The sequence below is a fragment of the Vanessa cardui genome, chromosome 18, assembly GCF_905220365.1.
Source record: "Vanessa cardui chromosome 18, ilVanCard2.1, whole genome shotgun sequence".
NCBI classification, from domain to species: domain Eukaryota; kingdom Metazoa; phylum Arthropoda; class Insecta; order Lepidoptera; family Nymphalidae; genus Vanessa; species Vanessa cardui.
In genome coordinates, this window is record NC_061140.1 from 3360653 (window position 1) to 3384071 (window position 23419).

At 32.0% G+C, this 23419-nt stretch overlaps 1 protein-coding gene across 2 annotated transcripts; it reads right to left on the reverse strand.

Annotated features, from left to right (window-relative positions):
• Window positions 1-291: 291 nt before the first annotated feature.
• On the reverse strand, window positions 292-22580 carry LOC124537379 (cartilage oligomeric matrix protein). 2 transcript variants are annotated; one of them, XM_047114211.1, is made up of 21 exons: window positions 22418-22580; window positions 21772-21858; window positions 11227-11394; window positions 10826-11022; window positions 10347-10647; window positions 10071-10244; window positions 9137-9253; window positions 7328-7444; window positions 6221-6340; window positions 5684-5872; window positions 4968-5200; window positions 4564-4716; window positions 4004-4210; window positions 3674-3842; window positions 2833-3010; window positions 2142-2317; window positions 1883-1982; window positions 1593-1808; window positions 1279-1462; window positions 908-1145; window positions 292-646 (listed from the first exon to the last, which is right to left on the reverse strand). In XM_047114211.1, the coding sequence occupies exons 2-21, from the start codon at window positions 21851-21853 to the stop codon at window positions 561-563; spliced, it is 3405 nt and encodes a 1134-aa protein (XP_046970167.1). In that variant the 5' UTR covers window positions 21854-21858; window positions 22418-22580; the 3' UTR covers window positions 292-560. The 2 variants fall into 2 exon arrangements, with proteins under 2 accessions (XP_046970167.1, XP_046970166.1); XM_047114210.1 differs by having other exon boundaries at window positions 1593-1802; window positions 1877-1982.
• Between the last annotated feature and the right edge of the window lie 839 nt (window positions 22581-23419).

A 23419-nucleotide genomic window follows, 5' to 3' on the forward strand; every position in this document is an offset into this window, starting at 1 on the left:
CAGCTGATCTCGATCACTAGCGTTCGCCTAAATGCGTTGTGGTCAATTGACGGTAACTTGTGCGGAAAATCTTTATACAGGGCAGCGCAGTCTAGTAGTATACATACAAATTAATGAGATAATAACGGCAAAGATCTAAGAAAGTCTTTTTTACTACTGTTTAATAATTTTATATAATACTAAATCTAACAGGAACAGGAGATAAAAGTCATCTGTAATAAACTAAAACCAGAGGTCACTCGGTCACTATATTTAACTGGTAGGACTTAAAAATAAAGCAAACCAAATTACTTGTATTTTTGTATATAACTTTAATATTTATATAAAAACATTTTCTATTCTTATAAAATTAATAATTCATTTAAATTAGTACATATATTTTATCATAGCTTTCGTATTATATTTTAAAAAAAGTCATTGATACAAAAAGTCTTAACATAGAGATTGTTTATTTTACCAAAACCATTGTTTTAAATACAATGCATTAACAATTAGTGATTGATATATTAAATTATATAATTTAATCTTTTGTGCCAATATTTATTTAATACATTTTGTCATTACAAATAAACGAAGTCGTGATCTACATCCAGTTTTTTGAGTAGCCTCGGTGGAAGCTCTGAAACGATGTTCGTTGGAATTTTATCTGAAACAATTTTGCATAGATAATAGTAGTTATTTTATTTATTTCTCGTCGAAGACAAGTAACTGCATTGTATGAAATAGGTATTTAAAGCCGCAATGAAGGCTTTCTCTGCCAATCAACCGTTTTGCTAATCAGCTAATTATATATTTCTTCGGACATTTGTACCGTTGTAGAATACTACAGAAAAAACGTCGTCATGGCATTTGTTATTCTAATACGGCAAGTTACTGAATAGATTACCGAATAGACAATGTTGCTTACCATTACATCTGTACACGAGGTTGGACCAAATGATCATTTCTTGTGAGAAACAGAAGACGCCAAGACGACCGCCCTTCAAAGTGAAATCGTACACGTTGCCGGAGTCAGCCACGAGACGGTTGTTCTCATAGATCTTGAGACGGATGAGACCGATCTTAGGACGATGGAGCAATCTCCAACGATAAGCGGTTCTCTCACGCCAGCCAACGTTTCGTGGATCTTTCCAAAGCAACGTTACCTGAAAATTGAGGTATCGTTAACCATTAATGTTCTTAGAATAGTTAAAATGGAAGAAATCATAGTTGTGATTTAGAGGTTCTTGCTATTTTTGTCACGAGTATTTTTAATAAACTTGTTTAAGGATGTATAACCTGATCAGGAGTTGATTCAGTATTCCAGAGGGAGTTCCGTAATGTCTTTCCTGGTCCAGTCTTGGAATTGACCAGCTTCAGCTGAATTCCCGGCTCAGCCACAGCTCTGAAAGGCGTTGTCTGCCAATACGTCTGGGTATTTTTCTTCCACATCACAACGTAGAACCGTTTATTGTTTTGATACCTTTTAATTAAAAAAAAACACAATAAATAACTCAGAAGACCTGATTAAAATTTAGCATAATAGAAAAATATGGAATTCATATTCGAAAAAAACGATAAAATTAACTAAATGTACACCATCATACACTCACCCGAATATAAATCCAACGTAGTCATCATCAATTTGAGTATCCACGAACAAAGTTCCTTCGAAATCAACACCGCCAAAACTCTCAAAACCGACAGCAAGCCCAGGGTCCGAATTGAGAGTTTGCAGAATTTCCGCACCTTCATTAGCTATCTCCCAGTTAGGATCTTGCTGTGACGTTCCTTCAGGGTCTAGTCGCACTGTCATGTAATTTCTGAAAGATTTTTCCAAAATTACTATTGAAGAAAATTGCCAAAAATAATCAATTTTTAAATTCCATTAAGTTACCTAAAGTCAGTGCGGTATATTCTTGAATTATTGGGGCAGTTATCCAAAGCGTTAGTTACGTTATCCCCATCGAAGTCATTATCACAAAGATTGCCTACTCCATCACCTGTAAATGAATTATGGCGTTAATTTTTAATAAAAAAAACACAAACTCTCAAAGTCTCTTCTCTTAAATTATTCTTATATATATCATCTTCACCTCATTTATTATAAAGAAATCCAATTCGAGGATTTTTTTTTCATTACAAAAAATACATATATTTACCATTCGAATCAGCCTGGTCAGGATTGTACACTAAAGGACAGTTATCTTCTAAATTGGGAATTCCATCACCGTCGATATCTTCATCACAAGCGTCTCCCTTGCCATCGTTATCGACGTCCTGTTGATCACTATTTGCTAGATTTGGACAATTATCTATTCCATCTTGTATACCATCTCTGTAAGAAATATTCTAAATGAATACGCTTTGCTAATTAAACCTACCACCTTTGATACCTGAAAGTTTTTTAAAGAATTTTGCGTGTTAAATAGGTTGCCTCCACTCATAAATTATTCACTCCAAACAATATTAATTTATATTGATTCGTTTCCTAATTGATATGTATATATACAAAAAACATAATCATCATTTAAATTCCCATGGCTAGCGACGTATTAACGGTCAATAGAATGATTAAGATTTCTTTCAATGGCAATATCTCCAGGCGATATCACTATCTTAACTACTTACAATAAATTTACCTAGTATAAAACTAACCATAATATACCTGGTGGGCAAATGGTACCTGAGCAACCAGATCTACACTTAGCCAAAATATCAAAATAGTCTTAATATTTTTTGTTATATATAATAACAAATTCTCCTTGAAATAATAGTCCGATGTTAACCGGCTCAACGTTTATCCCGATATGGTATTACAGCGCGACCACAGTTAGATAAAAAGAGACTCACTGATCCCGATCTACATCGCTGTCACAAGCGTCACCGACGTTATCCCTATCCGCGTCGTCCTGGGACGGGTTCCGGACACGGGGACAGTTGTCACATAAGTCTCCTATCGAGTCGCCGTCCATGTCTTCCTGTTGTGGATTATAAACACGTGGGCAGTTGTCACGCTCATTTGGAATACCTATATGTGAAGAAATTAATACATTAACAGTTCATTTGATTTCCTCACAATATACCTTAATTTTGTATTCGCAGTAAAATAAGAAATTAGGATCATCTTTAATAAATTAGTCATTCAATTGTTTTATATGCTAGAAACTATTTGCCTAATTACTAATGTTTTATATATCTTTCAAATATTCCTCAACATGTTTTATTTCTGCTATGTGCATCTGTCTGAGACAATCACACAACCTTATATCAAATCACAATAGTAATTTTTGTTGGATTTTAATTTGAAGGGTTAGCGATAACAAAGAAAGCTACTGATACAAGTGACATAAGATCCAGTGTCCCAAGGACGGTCCCATATTGCAACTTTAAAAAATGGTGAATATTCTTTACAGAATGTATGAAACTAGCGACCCACCCCGGTTTCCCACGGTTGTAATGCTGATACAAAATATACTGCAGAATTTCATACAACGTTCACAGTTTTTCAGTAATTCTCAATTAATAATCTTTCTATTAAAAAAAACCGCTTCAAAATCCGTTGTGTAATTATGAATATCTAATCATATATAAGAACAGACAGCGGTAAGCGACTTGTTTTATACTTTGTAATGATGTGCCAACGTGATATAAAAGTCTGCCTCCACTTTTTAAAAAAACATATAAGCTTTACCATCATTATCCATATCAGGATCGCAAACATCTCCTAGCCCATCCCTATCCGCATCTTCCTGTCCTGGATTAAAACGTCGCGGACAATTGTCACAAACATCACCACGCTTATCACTTCTATCATCATCTCGGTCTAGTTGGTCTGGATTTGCAATTAATGGACAGTTGTCCTGAAAATTATAAACAAAGTTAATATGAGATAATAAAATAATAACTCTCATTGAAAACAAATTTAAATTTAAAAGGGCAGCCATAAGCCGACAAAAGCAAAAATATCATTAAGTAGAAAACAAGAATGTGTCCTAGAATTTCTAGACAGTGGAATACTAACCGGTATATTAGGAATGCCATCGTCATCAGCGTCAGGATCACAAGAATCACCGAGCCCATCCTTGTCAGCGTCTTCTTGACCAGAATTGGAGACTTGTGGGCAATTATCTGCTTTACAATGCTGTTCGTTACATGGAAGTTGATGGTCTGGGTAACCATCTAAATCGCTATCTGGCCCGCAAACAGTACCATTGCCGGCCCAGCCAGTCTAAAAAACATATGACGGGCGTATATTATTGTAACACATTTTAATAGACTTGCAACCTGTAAATTTCACCATGTTGGGCTAAGGCCTCCTCTTCTTATGACGTGAAGGTTTGGAACATATTCCACCACGCTGATCCCATGCGGGTTGGTGGAATACACATTTGGCAGAATTTCTATGAAATTGGACACATGCAGGTTTCCTCATAATGTTTTCCTTTACTGCCGAGCACGAGATAAATTATAAAAACAAATTAAGCTCGTGATATTTAGTGGTGCTTGCATTGGTTTGAACCCGCAATCATCGTATCATATTTTTAGTGCTTGTTGTAATGTTAAAAATGTTAAAAGTCTTACCGCACAGACGCAGTTTAACCCGTATCCACAGACAGCGTTATACCGCCGACAACGCGCAGGATCGCAGCGCTTGCGCAGCTCGTCGACTTCGATGCAAGGCCGTGATGTGTTTACGTAGTAGTGACCCCCACATGGTACGCACGTGAACGAACCCTGCACGCGATAAATAAATATATCCATTCTTTAAACTTAGTTGATTTACTAGAGAGTTAAAGACTGAAAGTATTTAAGGGGATTTCAAGTTACTTTATCCAAGATTTGAAAATCAATAATTGAAAAGAAAGACAAATGTCATCGTTATTTGAAGTAGGACCATCTGCCATAATAGAAGATGTGATGAACTATCTAAGGAAGGACTTTTCAGTGTGTTATCAGCAGAACTGTAATCAGTAAGTTTAACTTACTGGAGTGTTAACACACAGGCGACCTCGTGGGCACACGTCTCGCTGCACGCACTCGTCCACGTCAGTGCAGCTCTCCTTGCGGCGCTCGTCTCCCGCGCCGCTCCAGCCCGTGCTCCCCACGTAGCCCGCGGGGCACGCGCCGCAAACGAACCCGCCGTCAATGTTCCTGCACGAGACCAGCTCGTCGCAAGGCCTGATCAGGTCGCACTCGTCCATATCGACGCATGCATATCCTATGCAATATTATTTAAATAAAGAATTTTTAACTTAACTCAAAATCCAAATTTATAAAGATATTAGCGCCCCGGCTAAGCACGGATGCAATGTTGATTACTAAATATACTACAGAATTTGACTATTTACGAAATCACATTAGAGACTTCTGAAATTATCAGTGTTCCTCTTCTGAATTATCCATGTATTATATACGAAAACCTTCCTCTCGAATCAATCTGTCTATTAAAAAACCAACAAACAAACCGCATACAAATCCGTTAAGTAATATTAAAGATCAAAGCAAACATAGGATCAGAAAGCAGTAAGCGACTTTGTTTTACACTATGTAATTATATAGTGAGTATCAAATATTACAGCTTATCTGAACTAAATAATAACATAGCGTTAATTCCTATCGATAGCTATTTTAAATACGGAGAGATCTATGATGAGACTAACTTATTCGATTCGAAAAGCATTGTTTTTCCTCATGATCATACCATTCCACTCATAACCCTTAGGACATCCTTCACATTGGTAGTAAGGGCTGCTGGAAGTAGGCGTACATCTTCTTTCACCACAAGGTCGCCTTGCATCACAGATGTTCTGGCATCGTCTCCCGTCACCTAAATAGCCACTGGGACACGGCCCACAGCGGGGACCAGCGGTTGTCTCTTGACATTCTACACCTGGAACAAAAAAACAATCGTTATTACTGTTTAAAACTATCAAATGCGTTGCAATATTGTGATGGCCCAGTGGTTAGAACGCGTGCATTTTAACCGATGATTGCGGGTTCAAACCCAAGCAAGCAAAGCTGATTCATGTGCTTAATTTGTCTTTATAATTCATCTCGTGCTCAGCAGTGAAGGAAACCTGCATGTGACAAATTTCATAGAAATTCTGCCACATGTGTATTCCACCAACCCGCATTGGAACAGCGTGGTGGAATATGTTCCAAACCTTCTCTTCAAAGGGAGAGGAGGCCTTTAGCCCAGCAGTGGGTATTTACAGGTTGTTGAAATCTGAATAATCACCTTGGAAACACGAGTCTGCCCGACATGCAAGCCTGACGCATTCTTCTCCATTACCGGTATAGCCGGAGGGACAGGTACCGCACCGGTATCTGCCGTCTGGCAGATCTTGGCACTGAACACCTTAAATAGATTTTTTATATAATATACATGTTAATAGAAGGCAGTCAAACCAAAAGGATATTTTGAGAAGTTATAGTATTTAGGGAAACATGGTAATAAAAAGTAATTAAAAAAGTAGTTTCTTGTTGATATCCAGGCAGGATATATTAACTAACATGACTTTGTATTTTTAAATGATGAAAAAGAATAATTACTGAGAATAAATTCTTCTTCGAAAAACTTGTTGAATTACGATTCAAAAGTGCTTGCAAAAGCTTACTTCAATAAAGTATACTTTGATTTTGCGTCACCCTGCATCACGCAAAAAGTAATTACAAACTACGAAGTCTAATTTATTTTGTCTTTGATAATACAATCATTATCTATTTCATTATTTAAGTTATCATATGTTGTACTAATAACCAACTATTTGTATTTATAATCATTTTACAACAAAATGTTTATTAATAATGTGTGATTTCGGTGAACTGCACAGGAAGTATAACAGTGAACTAATGTACGCGCAAAACAGTGGTCTAAATAATAATAATATTGCTCTAAAAATATATAATTTTATAAAAGCTGCAGCTGCTGTACTACTACTGATAAGCTGGTCACTTAATTTGTTTTTTATGGTATAGGTTGGCGGACGAGCATATGGACCACCTGATGGTAGGGGGTCACCATCACCCATAGACGCTGTAAAAAATATTAACTATTCCTTCCACCGTTAATGTGCCACCAACCTTGGGAACTAAGATGTTATGTCCCTTGTGCCTGTAGTTACACTGGCTCACTCACCCTTCAAACCGAAACACAACAATACTGAGAACTGTTATTTGGCGGTAGAATAACTGATGAGTGGGTGGTACATACCCAGACGGGCTTGCACAAAGCCCTAACACCAAGTATGAAGCTGTGAATATTTTCGAGAAAGTATTCAATTAATAAGATAGGTGATACTGCAGTTAGTTATATTTTAACAAATGCGTATTCATTGTGACTTACGTCCTCCAAAGCATGGGTTTGAGCTGCAGGCCGAGCGGCATGCCTGGCCGTCACTGCTCTGCCTCCCTGGACATCGTTCGCATCGGAATCCTTGCTCAGAGTCAATGCAGTATTCGACTGGAAGGAATTGTTCCATAAATAATTTAGCTTTATTCATTCAGAGGTACAAAAGCAAATGTGACACCTTGACAGATACAAATTGATGTCAATGATAAAGTTCAAAACTAAAAATCTATACATATAATATAATTGGAGTGTCTGTTTGTAATATTTAAACAACGGCATTTCATTAAATATATGTATAACATTAAATATACAGTCAGAGTTAGAAAACCTTCGTAAGTTTTCATTCATTTATCAATTCATTCCTTTATCAAGTCTTAAACTCTTAGTACCTTATGAATGTAAAAATCAAATCATTGCGACGCAATATGTCATTCTCGATCGGTAAAGCAGATTATCGATCATACTGAGCACACGAAAATAGATCTTCGAACCTTTTTTTACCCTGACCGTGCATATATGTATATTACCCAAATAACATTTTTTAAAATTCTGTTTGTTCCCGCTAATCTCTGGAAAGGCTGGGCCGATTTTGAAGAAACTTTAAAAGTTTTTACATCTTTGAATCACATACAGCGTTAAACAAAATTATCTTGTACATATGTATTTATAAGAAATCCGCCTGAGGAAAAATTACTGTTGTCGACCGTTATAATTCCGGCCAATTAGGCTAGTCTATTCGGAATACAGAAAACCGACATAACATTTATATTCAATATGAATAAGTCTATACTAAATTCAAATTGCGGCCTATAATCTATACATATCATAAAATTGGAGTGTCTGTTTGTAATATTAAAATAGCCCTTTTTTACTCAATGCATATGTACACACGGTACACATAGGTACCAAAATAACATTTTATACAATTTTTGTCTGTCTGTTTGTTGCGGCTAATCTATGGAACGGCTGGACCGATTTTGGCAGGACTTTCACTGGATAACTGATATAATAAGGAGTAACTTAGGCTACAATACATTTTTTTTTTGTTAAATTCAAACGCGTCGCAGGCACATCTAGTCACTATATATTTCCCTATGTTAATGTAAATGATTCAACATTTAATTTACTGAGAAATGTATATAAACAATTCAAGATAAATATAAAATTAATATTTTAATTCTGAACTATGAAAGTAGAGCAATATGTGAAAATCTCGTCACATTATTATCATATAAAAAACTAGTTTCCGTTCTATGAGTGACTGTACCTAAATACTGTGCATTTCTGCATCTCTTATAATGAGAATGCAAAATTTCATGACTATTTCTTAGTAGTTAATCTGTAAACACACAACGAGCAAACACATTTTCGCCATCCATTTAAATTAGAATGTACAATTCATATGACATTTATAATACCAGTAATGTATGAGAAAACATTTACTTAAAAACCCTAAATACGGTACGTATGTTGCGTGCTAAGTAATAACTTTAATCGCTTAAAAAATAATACATACAAATTTCATAAGATACGTAAACTATTCCTGTAGCGTTATTAGATATATGTGCGTCCACACACACGTTAGAAGTATGTACTAGTGATTTTTGAACTAACTCTTGAAACAACTTTAACATTTAATTTACAAACGAGTGAAAATTTTAACGATTTTTCTTTTTAAATAAATGTTTACATATGATTACTCCATAAATTGTTATTTTAACAAATTATACTTCATAAGTACGAATTGTATATTTCATTTCTAAAACTCATTATGCAGAATAACTAAACAAAGGGATATCTTACCCTGAGAACAAGGTCTCCGGTCGCAAGACACAGGCCTGCAGCGCCTCCCATCTCCCTCCATTCCCGAAGGGCACGGGCCGCACTCCACGCCGCTCGCCGTATTACGACATTCCACGCCTGTTTAATTATTCTAATAAAAATAAACGTAATACCTACCGAGATGTTTTGTGTAACATCTCAGTAAATAAGCAGACTTAAGCAGATCGCTTAATCGATTTTTTATAAATTGCACTTGCTCTCTTTATTTACAAAAGTCTCTTTATAGTTACTGATCAATATGATTTTTTGAATAATTTAAATATTATTGTGAATGTACTATTTTGTTTTTGAATATAAAACACCAGATAAAGATCAAAAGCTTTTTCCAAAAGTACAAAATAATAATGATATCTTTTTGAACAGAGTTCCCAGTAATCCCACTTATTGATTTTAACATGAATATAATCACTTAAGATAAAATTAACATAAATTATCTTGAGTTACCTTAAAAGGCTCAGCCAAGGCTAATCAAGCAACTTGAAATCAAATGAATGTGGGCGGAACTTGAAACTCTGTTATGAATAAACTAAAGGTTCATTTAACAAAAAGGGATTTGGCTTGTTAAATAAAATACGTATTATTTGTCGTAGCATTTAATCAAACCCACACTGATAACGTTGCTTGATTTACCTTTAACTTCTAAAACTACTTATAATCGAGCAAGCTTGCCCGTTTCATGACTGCGTAGTAAAATTAAGAAGGTATTAATTACAATTAAAAATAATACGATAACAATCTTTAAACAGATGTTAGAAATATGTGAAATGAGCTATTAGATTATTAAATTACAATACGTGATTTCGATAAAGTAACGGATGAAAAAGTAATAAGAAAATTAAAACTTAGTAATACAGTTGACGAGAGTTGAATTATTTCCAATACAAATGTCAATAACCAGGATAACACGAGGATCCGCTGCATCGCTCCACGGGAGGCTGAGATGGAACACGATTACAACAAATACGCAGCTGATTCCGAAGGTTGTCTATATTTCCTTTTTGATCAGCTAACTCACGACGTAGCAGTTCTACAGTTTGACGAAGAAGTTTCAACTGTCGGATTATCTCATCTGAAATGGAATATTATGTGTTAACATCTCCTTGAACTTTTGAGCTAAACTTTAAATCAAATAAATATTTCGGTTGTTTTAAGAGTTCATCACAGATCGTACCATCACAGGATTCTATATCCGTTGCTGGAATATCTCCCCGGTACGATGACGGTGTCGTCGGCAAGGGTAATGGTGCGAATATATTAGGATCAATGTAATTGTTCCTCGGATCGTCTCCTTGCATATTATCTTCATTTTTAATCCTTTCTTCTTTCGCTATGAAATCTTTGACCTCTTCTACGTCTGAATCAACTATCATTAAAGTTGGTGGCTTAAGTTCTTCTTGGTGATCACAATCTATGGAATCCCATGCTGACTTTTCACTACCATAGACTTCTACTGGTGCATTTTCTTCATGATACTGCCAAACATACATTCTATTTAAATTGTGATGTAGAAATTTTAAGATAAAATTGTTTTCAAAGAGTCCATCATATTCACAATCAGATTTAAGTTTGGGAAAGCAAAGAATGAATTTTATAGCTTAACTTGCAACTCCATTTAACTAAGAAAAAATAATAGTATGATATAACACTTACCAACTTTAGTTTCTGACTGGCAAGTAATTTTAATATGTCATGTCTACCAGACATTGTATGCCAATGTAAGGGCTTACAGTTTGCAAAAATCTTTACTTTCGAATGCGTTATCAAGAGAAGAAGATTTCCTTTAGAGCTAGAACCCAAACTCCATGAAACGGATTTAATGTGTCCACCATTAAGACTTTCGAGGGAAACTAAAACAAACAAAGGTTTAAATTATGAGAATATTATTTAAATTTACTTGTCCATACTTTAATAATTAGTATTAAAAATAACTAACTTCTAAACTCACAACGCTTAGTAGTACATATATTGTATTCCATGTAATCAAATAAATTCAAAACACATCTGCTCTTTCTTTCGTCTCATTTATTACTGAACTTTGTATTTTCATTTACCTTTTTTACTTTTACTATTGTAAAAGAGTGAAATTGAGTTATCATCAGCCCCTTTCGCGTGAAGAAGTTCCTCCCGCCCTGTATCGATGTACGAAGGACCTCGTACCAATATAGCTATTTGACCATCTTCAGAAGCGGACGCTGCTGCAATAACATCGTTCGTCGCTTCTGAAATTATATTATCTCATCTAAGTAACAATACAAAACCCTAATTAGTTTTACATCTAATTGGAAAGCTATATTATTTGAAGTTCTATAGAAATATTATTTTGCATCTGAAAACAATTATCGGAAATAATTTGAAATGTCGGAGCGTTCAGAGTAATTAATATAACATGTTATCTGTTTAAAATAGTTTAATTTGAATCCCTTTGATTGAAACATCTCTAATCTATTTTCATAAATTCATAATACATTAACTTTAGAATAATGCAATGTATGTACTATTATGGTCAAATTTGTTGGTTTAAATATTAAATCTAGTATCAAGTTTGGTCGAAATTCGCTTGCCTTTAATAGACTATACAGATTTGTAACCTCTATGGCTCAGTATATCTCATCCTTCCAGGCCATCTCAGTTCATAGAGCTGAGATGGCCCAGTGGTTAGAACGCGTGCATCTTAACCAATGATTGCGGGTTCAAACCCAGGCAAGCACCACTATATATATGTGCTTAATTGTGTTTATAATTCATCTCGTGCTCGGCAGTGAAGGAAAACATCGTAAGGAAACCTGCATGTGTTTAATTTCATCGAAATTCTGCCACATGTGCATTCTACCAACCCGCATTGAAGCGTGGTGGAATATGTTCCAAACCCTCTCCTTAAAGAGAGGAGGCCTTATCTCAGCAGTGGGAAATTTACAGGCTGTTACTTTACTTTACTTTTATGGCTCAGTAAGTTTCAATTGATTGTTATAGTATAAAGAGTACAGTAATATTATTTTTTAGTAATGAAGTGTAATATGTAATAATAATGATAAATATATAATCAAGAACAAGTTAATCAACGAAGAAATTGTTACTAATGTCATAGTTCGTCGAGATAAAGAAACAAAATTCGTGAATCGGTGCAGATAAGCGTACTTCAACCCACTGAACTGGTATTTAGAAGATACCTATATTAAATCTAATTGTTTTGATGTTACCAAGTTAAAAAATATCGTAGTAACAATAATTAGATTGCTTTCTATTAGATAAAGATTACTTACAAAAACATTGATCTTACTAAAACTATTCTTATTATTGTTTTAAATATAATTACTTTTATATGAGTATTATTAAAGAATAATACTCATATAAAAGTCAACTCAATAAATAAATATTTTATTTGCTCGTTAATGTAAATTTTAGATTATATTTTATTTTTGGTTTTGGTTTTCTCTTAAGAGTTTAGTCGGCACCCAAAAATATATAAAAAAGGATATAGAAGGACATAATGGATACGATTATGATTATGCCTTTTATTAAACTAAATCTCGTAACAATGATATCGTATATTATTTTAATTAAATATAAAATAATAACCGACAAGTGATAAATTATATATTGTTGTACACAAAAAAAAATATAATACATAATGTACTTTTTATTGTATTCCAATTCCATAAAAACTTACTTACGTACTATATAAATAGGTTTTAGGAGGTTTAAATTATTATTGGAAATAAAAAAGTTTAAAAAATATTTATTGATATGATAAATCTCCACGCACTTGCCGACAAAGTCTATAAAGTAATTTATCTGAATGAATGAAACGCGAAAGCATAGAATACCAAGTATGTTATGTTACACACATAACAACTAGGTATATCTACTATTCATAAATCAGACAGTTTTTCTCCACAAGATATTATTTACAGATGCACATAATGACTGTACGCTACGGACTCTATTATTTTGCCAGAAAGAACATCTACATTATTAATAAAGATACGCCGCATGTAACATAAAGAACTAGCTTATTAACTCAGTATAAATAACGTAATACTATATTGAAATGGACTTTGTTTTAGCTTGTATTAACAATAGTTATTATTATACCAAGTTCCCTCACAATTGAATTAAAGAAATATATGCTTAATATAATTATAAAATTTGAATGAGTATTTAATATTATTTAGCAAGGAAATGACGTAACGCCCTACAAGTTACAAGCGCTATCCGAAGCTATTCTTAACTGGAATGACACAAACATCGTGTTTGAGTCAACTAAACTTGTGGTTTTCTTATTCGGTTCGAATTAGTTCATCTCGCAAGAAAACAACTGACTGAAACGCTTTATATTTATTTCGAGACGCAGGTGGAAAGTTCTTTTTATAAAATATTGAATGGAATAAAGTAGAATGTGGTTTAAAAAGTAACGATAATAAATTCGTTGTTAAACTAGTTTTTAATATATAAAACCTCTATGCGATATTTTGGCATAATGGTAAACGCTTATAGCTCATTTTTTTTTAAGAAATGGTAGTGTTCTATTTATAGTCTCAATTCATTAAGCTACCCTCCCGTTTATTTAAGTGATATCTATCATAATAATGAACAATGTGTTTACACAAACACAAAAGTAAAGGGTTAGTATTCGGACAAAGAGCACGGACCTTTCTAAGTGCTTAATACATAAACTGGTAAAGCTCCAGAATTAAGTGATGGATTATCATCTGTATTCACTATTAAATATTTGATGACCGAAACAGTATAATTTATAACACACACAGTTGTCGGATAGAAAATATAAGTTCATATAGTTGATTTCATCATATGCATTCTGTTGTTTATTTAATAAAGCTTAGATTTATAAAAGCATTAACTAATAATGTCTTCCATCATTTTAGAGATAAAGATTTGAAATTACACACAGATTATTATCCGAGAGATTCCAGTTACATAGCAATTGTTTTCCTTACCATTGACCACAAATTAAGGATATGAAACTCAATAGTATTTGCCTATATAAGTCCCATTGACTATTTTTTCTTAACTGCATTTAGTATTGACGTATTTTTCCACTGATCATTAATATCATGTAACTTGTAAAAAGCTATATATTTAATATAAATTGTTTTAATATTTTTCCACTTTGTACGAACGCTTCACACTCGATATCTCGTTGAGAAATACATCACATAATATATAATTACAGCATCATTGATGCGAGCATAACGGTGTGGAGGCAAAAAGTCCGCCTTGTAAGGCCTTCCTGGTCCTGTCCTATACTGATAATGACGTGTACAGCTAGGATTAAACGCTCGAGATGCCTGTCTGGGATAAATTCAGTTTCGTTCAAGTTTTTTTTATATATATATACGAAGCAAGGGAAAATTGTTATTGATTGACACGATGTCAAGGAATTATAAATGAATACCGTCGCTTTTAAAAGGAGTAATTTATGAAAAAATCGTTTATACATCGAGCGAATAACGCTACAAAAATTCTTAGCTTTATAAAATATTACTAATACCAACTTTCAAACTGAAAGAAAAAGTAACGAAGGTACAACTGTATTATAAAACAACGAAACACATCTGAGCTTACATTACTTCTTTATCTAGACAGTGCACTAAATAGGTTTCAAACAAACTGGCCAACTTTATTGACTTGGTGTGCGTGACAGCTACGCTTGACACTCAAACGTTAACTTGTGTGCATTTATTTAGGGGCTAACAATTGGACACTACTTTTTTCTACGCGTCAGATATATAAATAATCTTAGAGGTAGACAATACATTAATCTTTCTCAAGATAAATTTTGGTCACTCAAACACAATTTTAATCAACAAATATTCTTTTCTTTATTATGAAATTGTTACATTCATCATGACATAATTAATATTTAAGCACGAATGCCCAAAAAAGGAGTGTAATCTCTTCAGGTTTCTGGTTCACGTTTATTGTACGTGAGATTATTTAATCCACTAAACTAAATACTTGATCAGACTGGGGTGCAAATTGGGATACAAAGGGAAATTTAATGATTGTTGGGCATTTGTGTTATCCAATGTCTATATACAATTAATTAATGGTGAAGTGACAAGAATAAGTTGACAGATTGACCTTTTATTTGATCACAATCAATTAGAATATTATTAAAACTACTATGTAATTATCATTATAATATTATGTAACAAAGGTGCGCTACAAACACGGCAAGCTATCAGTAGGCATTCGATCGTGGGTAGAAATTATAATAACGTAGGATTGTCTCGCCTTATATAGCAAAGCAGAGTACGTTCGCAAAAAGATCAGATAGAAACAGTAAGCGCGTTTGAACTATTTTTGTAATGTGATGTGATTTTTTAATATAAATGAATCATACAAATATATTATTAATATATGAGGATATACGTCGTAACTTCGATCGTTACCTATAAATATGCCACGCGGAAACTTGATATCTCCGGTGCCTTTATAATTAAAAAAAAAGTCATACGCCCGTAACGTTCAGTATAACCGCTTATTCCTCACTGAACTATTAGCAATGAAGGGGTTGATTAACAATTTGTGCGTGTCGATTACTTAAAAATATAGTCTGAAAAGAAGCCGATGTTTCCCTTACTGTTGGGTTATTTAATATTTCAAGGTAAATAAAATATGTTATAGATAAAGTATGTAACATATAAAAGCTAATAATAACAAATTCACAGCTAACTTTTCGTATTTATTTCTATTCCTTGTAATTGTTGATTTCTGGTTACAATTACGTAGAAAAATGATGTCAAATTGAGTCATTTATATTATATCCACGTCTTTAATAGCAACTAAAAAATATAATATAAATTAATATAATATTTACTGGATATGCATAACAGCAACAATTTGGTCAGCTCACGCACCAACCCGATTCCACTAACAATTACTCCTTTTAAAATAGTTACATATATTCCTAACAGTAAGGATAATATGTGTTATTCAGGCATTGCTTTCCAGAAATAAATCCTGGTTTAACATGAGTCTATTGTGACTCATAGACAATTCTCACATCACTGATGGATGAAGAATGATGCTGTATTCTCATCCCTTAAAACTAAAAAATAACAATTACATCTACATATTTAATCAGTAGATTTGTATTTGCAACAAAAACGAATGAAATCACGGGAACTACTTACATTGGTATCCAAATAACTTCAATTTTTATTAAAATAAATAAATTTGTATATATTTCATTGATGCCATACAAAGAATTCGGAGAGCAGCTAGTATTTACAATGTACATACATATATCGATAGGCTTGTAAATTTGTTAAAATTGAGATCAAACAATAAGCTTTCAGTGGATAATAGTAGGTATTATTTATATTATCTGTCTATCCTATAAAATAGATATATGGAAATATAGGTAATCTAAAAATGCTACGTGTTAAATAATGTTTTTCTTAGACATAAATAAAAAATAATTAAAAAAAAACTTGAAGATCAATATTCACAACAAACATCATACTATTAGCATCATTTAGAACGATGACTTAATAACACTCAAACAACAATGAACTAGTCATATTCAATTTGCAATCGAATTGAAAGCTTCAATTTTATGCTCTAAGATAGAATGTAAACCAAAAATACATGTATACTTCAAACAAACTATACATAAGTAAAGATAAAACTATTTCTTCTAAAACTTTAAATGAATGTGTTCATATTCAGCATTAAAATAAGTCTAACATCAATAGTTAATTTTAAGCGTGAACGAATTTACTCATTTTTTTTTCTATAAAATATGTGGTTTTTAAAGGTTTATCTATGTCTTAGAACTATCGAGTAAATGTATGGCAACATTTTTAATATGACAATTTTCTGTTGGTTGTATTTTTCTACTTAATTTAGCGGGGAATGAACTCAATTTCGTTTTTTTAATCACGCAGAGAAATTAAAGATTTGAAATAAGAACATAATGATCAGAAGAACAAAGCGAGGCGACCATCTGTTCAACTATAAAATTGAGCATAATTTCGAACAAGGTAAGGGTAACGTATGAATCAGACCCATATTATATTACTTGCTGTTCAGTAGGCCTTATCCGCTTAAAACTTATATAACTTTACCTATATGAACAAACCGTCACGTCACCCCCAATTTTTTACCATCTCGAGGGGTTACATAAAAAAAGTAGTAATCATCTTAACCCGAATTGATAAATCGGTTCAACAGTTAAAGCACCAAAGTAACTCAGTCAGACTTACTTTTACATTTATACTATTAGTATAGATATAGATACTAAGTATTTGGCTTGACACGCTGCCGTGTGTCATTAATTCCCAGAATTTGACCCTTATTATGGCTTCGGATATCGATTTATCAACAAACCCATGAGATTTTTTTTAATCGGACCTGAGTCTCCTTTGAGTATTTTTTACTATACCATAACATATTCTGATTTTTTGTATTGATATCATATCATATAGTATTGTCTGCTATAATAATATAAATAAGTATAAAGTTCAATATGACATTAAATTCATTGATTATATTTTCCATTATTATAAATTTTCACACGCATTATACAAAAAATGCCCAATTAATTTCAATAGAGACATCATTATCAAATATAGGTAAGATGCTAATGACATATTCTATCAAGATCGACCTAGTGTTTAACCTCTGCATGAATGAATCAGACAAACGCATATATTTGCACCTATCACAGTGCAAAACGTAAATTCGCTCGATCTCAAATATTATTTGCCTATTACAACACCTTCAGATAGAGTGACCATAATTATTATAGAAACCAAAAAACCTTCACCCAGGCATATTATATTATTATGTTAACTGAAGACTAAGGCCACGCTAAATTATCGAAGTGCGTGGGACTAATGAATAAACAAAAATATAAATAAATAATATAAATAAATAAATCCAAATCCGATTATATATCTTTATCCACGTCGATAATTTTACGTGAGTTCCCTTTCGTGACTTCATGAATGAACAGATTAATACCATGAAGTATTTTTGTCCAGTGGTGGGAAACAATTCACTTCTTTCATTTATCGTTTGAAAGTAGAATCATATTAGATTTTTAAAGTGCTATTACATTACGTTAGTCAGTCATTTACAATTTGCCCAGGACGTACAAATTATTTTCAACTGTGCATTCGATGTTAAATGCAAATCTTCGATGTCTGAAAGTGCCATTTTTTCCTTGAGAACTATATTTCTCGAAAATCTTTGTTATTAGGTACATGTTTTTATTTATTATGTTTATATTTTATTTATCTATTGAGTTGTAAATACTGCTAGATGTTTATCTGTCTCACGAGATAGTACAATAAATCCTTTAAAAGTTATGTGTAAAGTATTTAACTAAACTTCACTATAATATATCAAAAACAATGCGTCAAATTGTTTATAGTTTGTTATGGCTCACAATCTTTCGACAGTTTCGCAATTTCGCAAGAGATAATTTAACGGTATTTACGATTTTAAGGTGACATAATGTCTATAACGCGCATGACTACGTTTGAATATATCATCACAATTTGTTTATATCATTATGTGCATTTTTTAATTATAATATTTTATATTGTTTTCATTAGTAACTTTCGTAACCAATTCTCGGTTACAATGACGTGGGTGGCAACCGCAATAAATTGAGCTGATGTCACTGCCACACTGATATTATACCTACGCTGAGGACTTAGAATTAACCCATTCAAGGTATCCTGCATATAATACTGCATTTCATAAAATGCACGATGATACAGACTTAATATCATAACCGTTTTCTTCGAATTTAACGTAAAACTATCACAGTAGTTATAATTCAAATATATTTAAACAGTGGAACATAAAATATATTTTTTTATTTTAATTTCTTTATTTTACTTTCTTTATTATAATGTGCATGTATCTATATGACAATTTCTACGTATATCAAAAAGAAAAGAGTTGCACAAGAGAATAAAAATGACACATATTTGTGTCCCTTTATTAAATACAAGTGCCACTAAAGTAAAAGTTTGGTTTAGCTTCAGTTCAGTACATAAAAGCTTATTAAAAGCCCACAATATTAATCTATTGTATAGTAAGTACGGTAAAGACATAGATGAATTTACGAGTAATATTGTTCTTAGATATTTTATTTGTATTCAATTAACATACCTAATTAGTGGAAATGAGTTACTATTGAGTTGCTTACTGATTCTATTCGATTGAATTTACATTCAGAACAGACAGTTTTACATTCGAAGTAACGATTGAAAAGCTCTCTTAAAAGCTTCGTTGAATAAATTCTATTTTAATTATTTCCCTTCATCTCGTTTTTTTTTACATTTAAGATCAAGTTAACTAGAATATAAAACCTCTTGGCATTATGACTGTCTGCCTTTGCATAATTTGTTATAATACGGACTCTGTTAAATCAATTAATATTGTATACATCATTCATCATGTGTGTTAAAACGATTAATATTAAAAAACATAATCATAGTTCATGGTAATAATAAACACACTCTGGATTCATTTTAATTGTTTTTTTGTACATTAGATAATAAATGATCAAAGATTATTATTTCTATTTAATTTAAATTGCAAGTACAAGAGACATAACAACTTCTTTCACAAGACTGGCAGCGCATTGGTGGTGTACAGCGTATGATAACTATAGGTGGCCATTGACCACAGGTGGGTAATTTTTGCGACTGCCATTAAAAACAATCTTCGTTCTCATAGATGAATACGGTTCGATAAAACTCAAGACAAAACCATGTACTACATAGATTTAACTAACGCCGCATCCCAACTTCCAAATGGTGGACATAAGTTTTTTAATATTTTTTTTGCTTTATTCCGATGTATGACAATTGCCGTTCTCTATCAAATGATTTATATATCAAAAACCTTAATAAATTGTATACGTAAACCTTCGTAATGAATTCCGCTGTCTGTTAGTGAAAACCCCATGAAAAACAGTTCAGTAGTTTTGGAGTGTATCGGGAACATATAGACAGACGCGGCCGAGGGACGTTTTATAATATGTAGTGAAAAAATTATCCGATATTAAACGAATAAAACACAGAACGCATACAGTAACTAAGTTTTAAAGTAACACATTTTTCCTCAAACAAAGGGATCCTGTAACGGTAAACATTCCGTTTTTCGAAATCTCTGATTCATATAAGTGCAAGTTCACACAAACATGCTCTTGCGCAAGTATAACCCGATATGGCAAAGCCAACACCATCTGGTCCCTGACCCACTGACTTCTGTCACTGGCTGATTGACCATTGAAAATCATCATAATTTAATAGAAACTTGCCTGATGATAACACATATTACCGCTATATACGAAACAATGATAAATTTGTAAATATTTATTCTAATGTTTTTAAATCGTGATAAGATTTTTAGAGGGTAGAAAAGAGGAGACGATTTCATATAACTATCAATTAAATACAAATCTATGAATTTATATGAAAGTTTTGCTTGGGGTTATAAATTCAGCAATTTTCAATAAAACCTCAATATAAAGTCATTTATATATTGTACAAACAGCAAAATAAATAAAACTCGAAATTCGAACTTTCTATATATTTCTCTTCCAGAAAATAGAATAGAAATTTATTTATAAGTACTTTGCGTTGAATTATTATTTTTGTGATAAGTACTAAATAAATTTTAAGTAAGATTAAATAAAAATACATCATTGAAGCTCTCGCAGTGAAAGAATCAGGCATCGAGACGAAAGTAAATATAAACAAATTTTCATAGACAATAATTCACTAAAAACTCCTGAGAGTATAAAATATATTTAAAAAAAAAAATTGTTTTTTTTTCACACGATGCACAAATTCTGTACAAACCTACGAAGATCCGACCTATTATCAGAGTATGTCCCAACGAAGTGTAACAAATAGATTAGAATTGGCTGTTCAGGGCAAGGTTAACATGGTCATGTCGTCTTTGTCCAAAAAGTTCTAAACATTGTAATCATTTTAATGTCGAAGAAAATATCGACACAATTTGTTTACTCATTTCTAAAAATCTTTATTAGTCTTCTTCTAGTTACAATATTAAACTTTAATGTTGCCAATATAATATTACGAGTACATTTATTATTACAAATTGAAATTATTATAAAAAATCAAAAGAAAACGGATGTTTACGTTTTGAAACAAACCGCAAGTATCATGAGTTTAATACTCCAAAAATACTTGTCTAAAATTGACAATGCAATTACATGAACAAGAATATAATCAACATATCAATATATATTTTTGGAATGTTTCAATGAGTTCAGCATTACTACATTTCCGGTGTTAAACCTAATTATATTCTGCGAACTATTCTCACTTTCGTTTTTATTTTATATTCTACGCCGTCTCCCGCTCACTAATGAGTACGCAAATAGTCCCAACCTAAGGGTTTGTTAGCTGCCATTTTTAAATCAACATGTTCTAAATTCAAATTTCACCGTTGACATTAGGCAAGTCTTTTAAAAGTTGTTACAGCACTGTGTTTTATAAATATTCAGCCCAAGGAGTAATTTAAAATTTTAAAATATTAAGGCATTCTTTAGATCTTATTGTTTAATAATGAATACTTACCTTCGTCTAATGTGAGCGAATATGAAGCGGATGCAGCAATAAGAAGCACTAACACTTGCTTCCATACGGCTTGCGAAGCCATATTTCCTGTGAAGTCGTAAAAAACTAATTATAAATTACGTGAACTTGAAATATATAAAGTATAAAATAATTGAAAAAAAAAAATAAAAGCTACACACGACTCTTTTCTTTAAATAATTATTTGAAAAACAATAAAATTACAGTCATAAGTATATTGATTGTCGGTTTTAAAGTAATAAATTGTTTTTCGATTCTAGAAAAAATTCAGCATCTCTATATAAGCACATTTCTATATTTTAAAAGTGTATGAATAAGGAATAATGAATAAATCTGTAAAAAAAATATAAAGAAACAAAAAACTAATCAGAATATAAAAATGGACTTATAGTCCATAATTTTTAACCAGTAATATCTTTATATTTATTTAGAAACCTAATTTTAGCCATTATGTAGCAAAGTGGCAGCATGGGTAAAGTTTGATAAGATAATTTGTCCTTAACAGAAAAATTTGAAATCAAGATATTAAAAAATAATAAATCGATTAATTCCTAGTCATAAGCTTTTATATTTATATTAAAATAAAAAAATATATGTCATAATTATTTAAAAAAAAAAAACAATTTACCTTAAAACTAATCTAAACACTAGATATTATTCAAAAATATTGGCTCGGAATTCAAATTTTACCAATAACACTACGCGAAAAATTTCGATATAGTTTCGAGCTTTTCGTAGCGAGTGCGCGTGCGCGAAGTGCTTACGCGCATACTCGACTGACAACAATCTTACGCGAGAAGTTCTTAACATAGGTAACATAGTTCAGTAATACGAATATTATAATTTATTATTCTCTAGGGTCCAATAATATAATTCACTATGATTTTCTTTCATACGGGTAAAGTTTTAAAAATACCTAGACCAATATAGCCAAATATGCATCTTAGAACTTGCAATAATACAAATTGGAAAACTATTTTTCGTTTATAAAGTAATATATAAGTATTAAAATTGCATTGTAGTAACGTATTTAATTACTTTTGTCAAATATAATCAATTAAATTATAAGCGAAAAGGAAAATAAAACTTAAATATGAATGCTGAAAGTAATAGAACCGATTCCATGAACATTTCATCTTACAATGGATGTAAAATAAAAAAATTAAAAACAAAACACCAACCATACTAAATTAGCTTTGAAGGGAACGTAAAAATAAAAATAACGCTAAAATGAAAATTAAAAGATGAATCGAAGCCGGTTAAATAGACGGCGTATTAAATGTTATACCAAATTTACGTTTTATTTTTAGTATTCATAAAAAAGTATATCCATAAAATTTAACATAGTAATGATAAATTTAGTTTTGAATTAAACTGTTATTATAAAACAATTACACTTAAAACATAGCTTGATTCACGATTCAATTGTTTAGTGCTTTACTTATTTTATTGAATGCTCCTTGCATTAATTTGCATTGCTTTTTCCAAATAGCTGAGATTGAAATTAATTGTTACTTTAAAAACTCAACTCTCTTGGTAACTAAATAACATGATGTTTATAACGATATTTGTTTGCAAAAAATGCGACAAGGTCCGTTCATCGTCGAGTATTCATACGTGTAAATGTTAC

Bases quoted from the DNA above. Each gene is read 5' to 3' on its own strand.
- LOC124537379 (XM_047114211.1), bottom strand. From the start codon at position 21,853: ATGGCTTCGCAAGCCGTATGGAAGCAAGTGTTAGTGCTTCTTATTGCT. The intron at 5,873-6,220 runs GTGATTATTCAG...TTTTTGTTCCAG, and splicing joins GGCAGACTCGTGTTTCCAAG to GTGTAGAATGTCAAGAGACA. The intron at 1,809-1,882 runs CTTTAGGTAACT...TTTGGAAAAATC, and splicing joins TCAAGAATATACCGCACTGA to TTTCAGAAATTACATGACAG.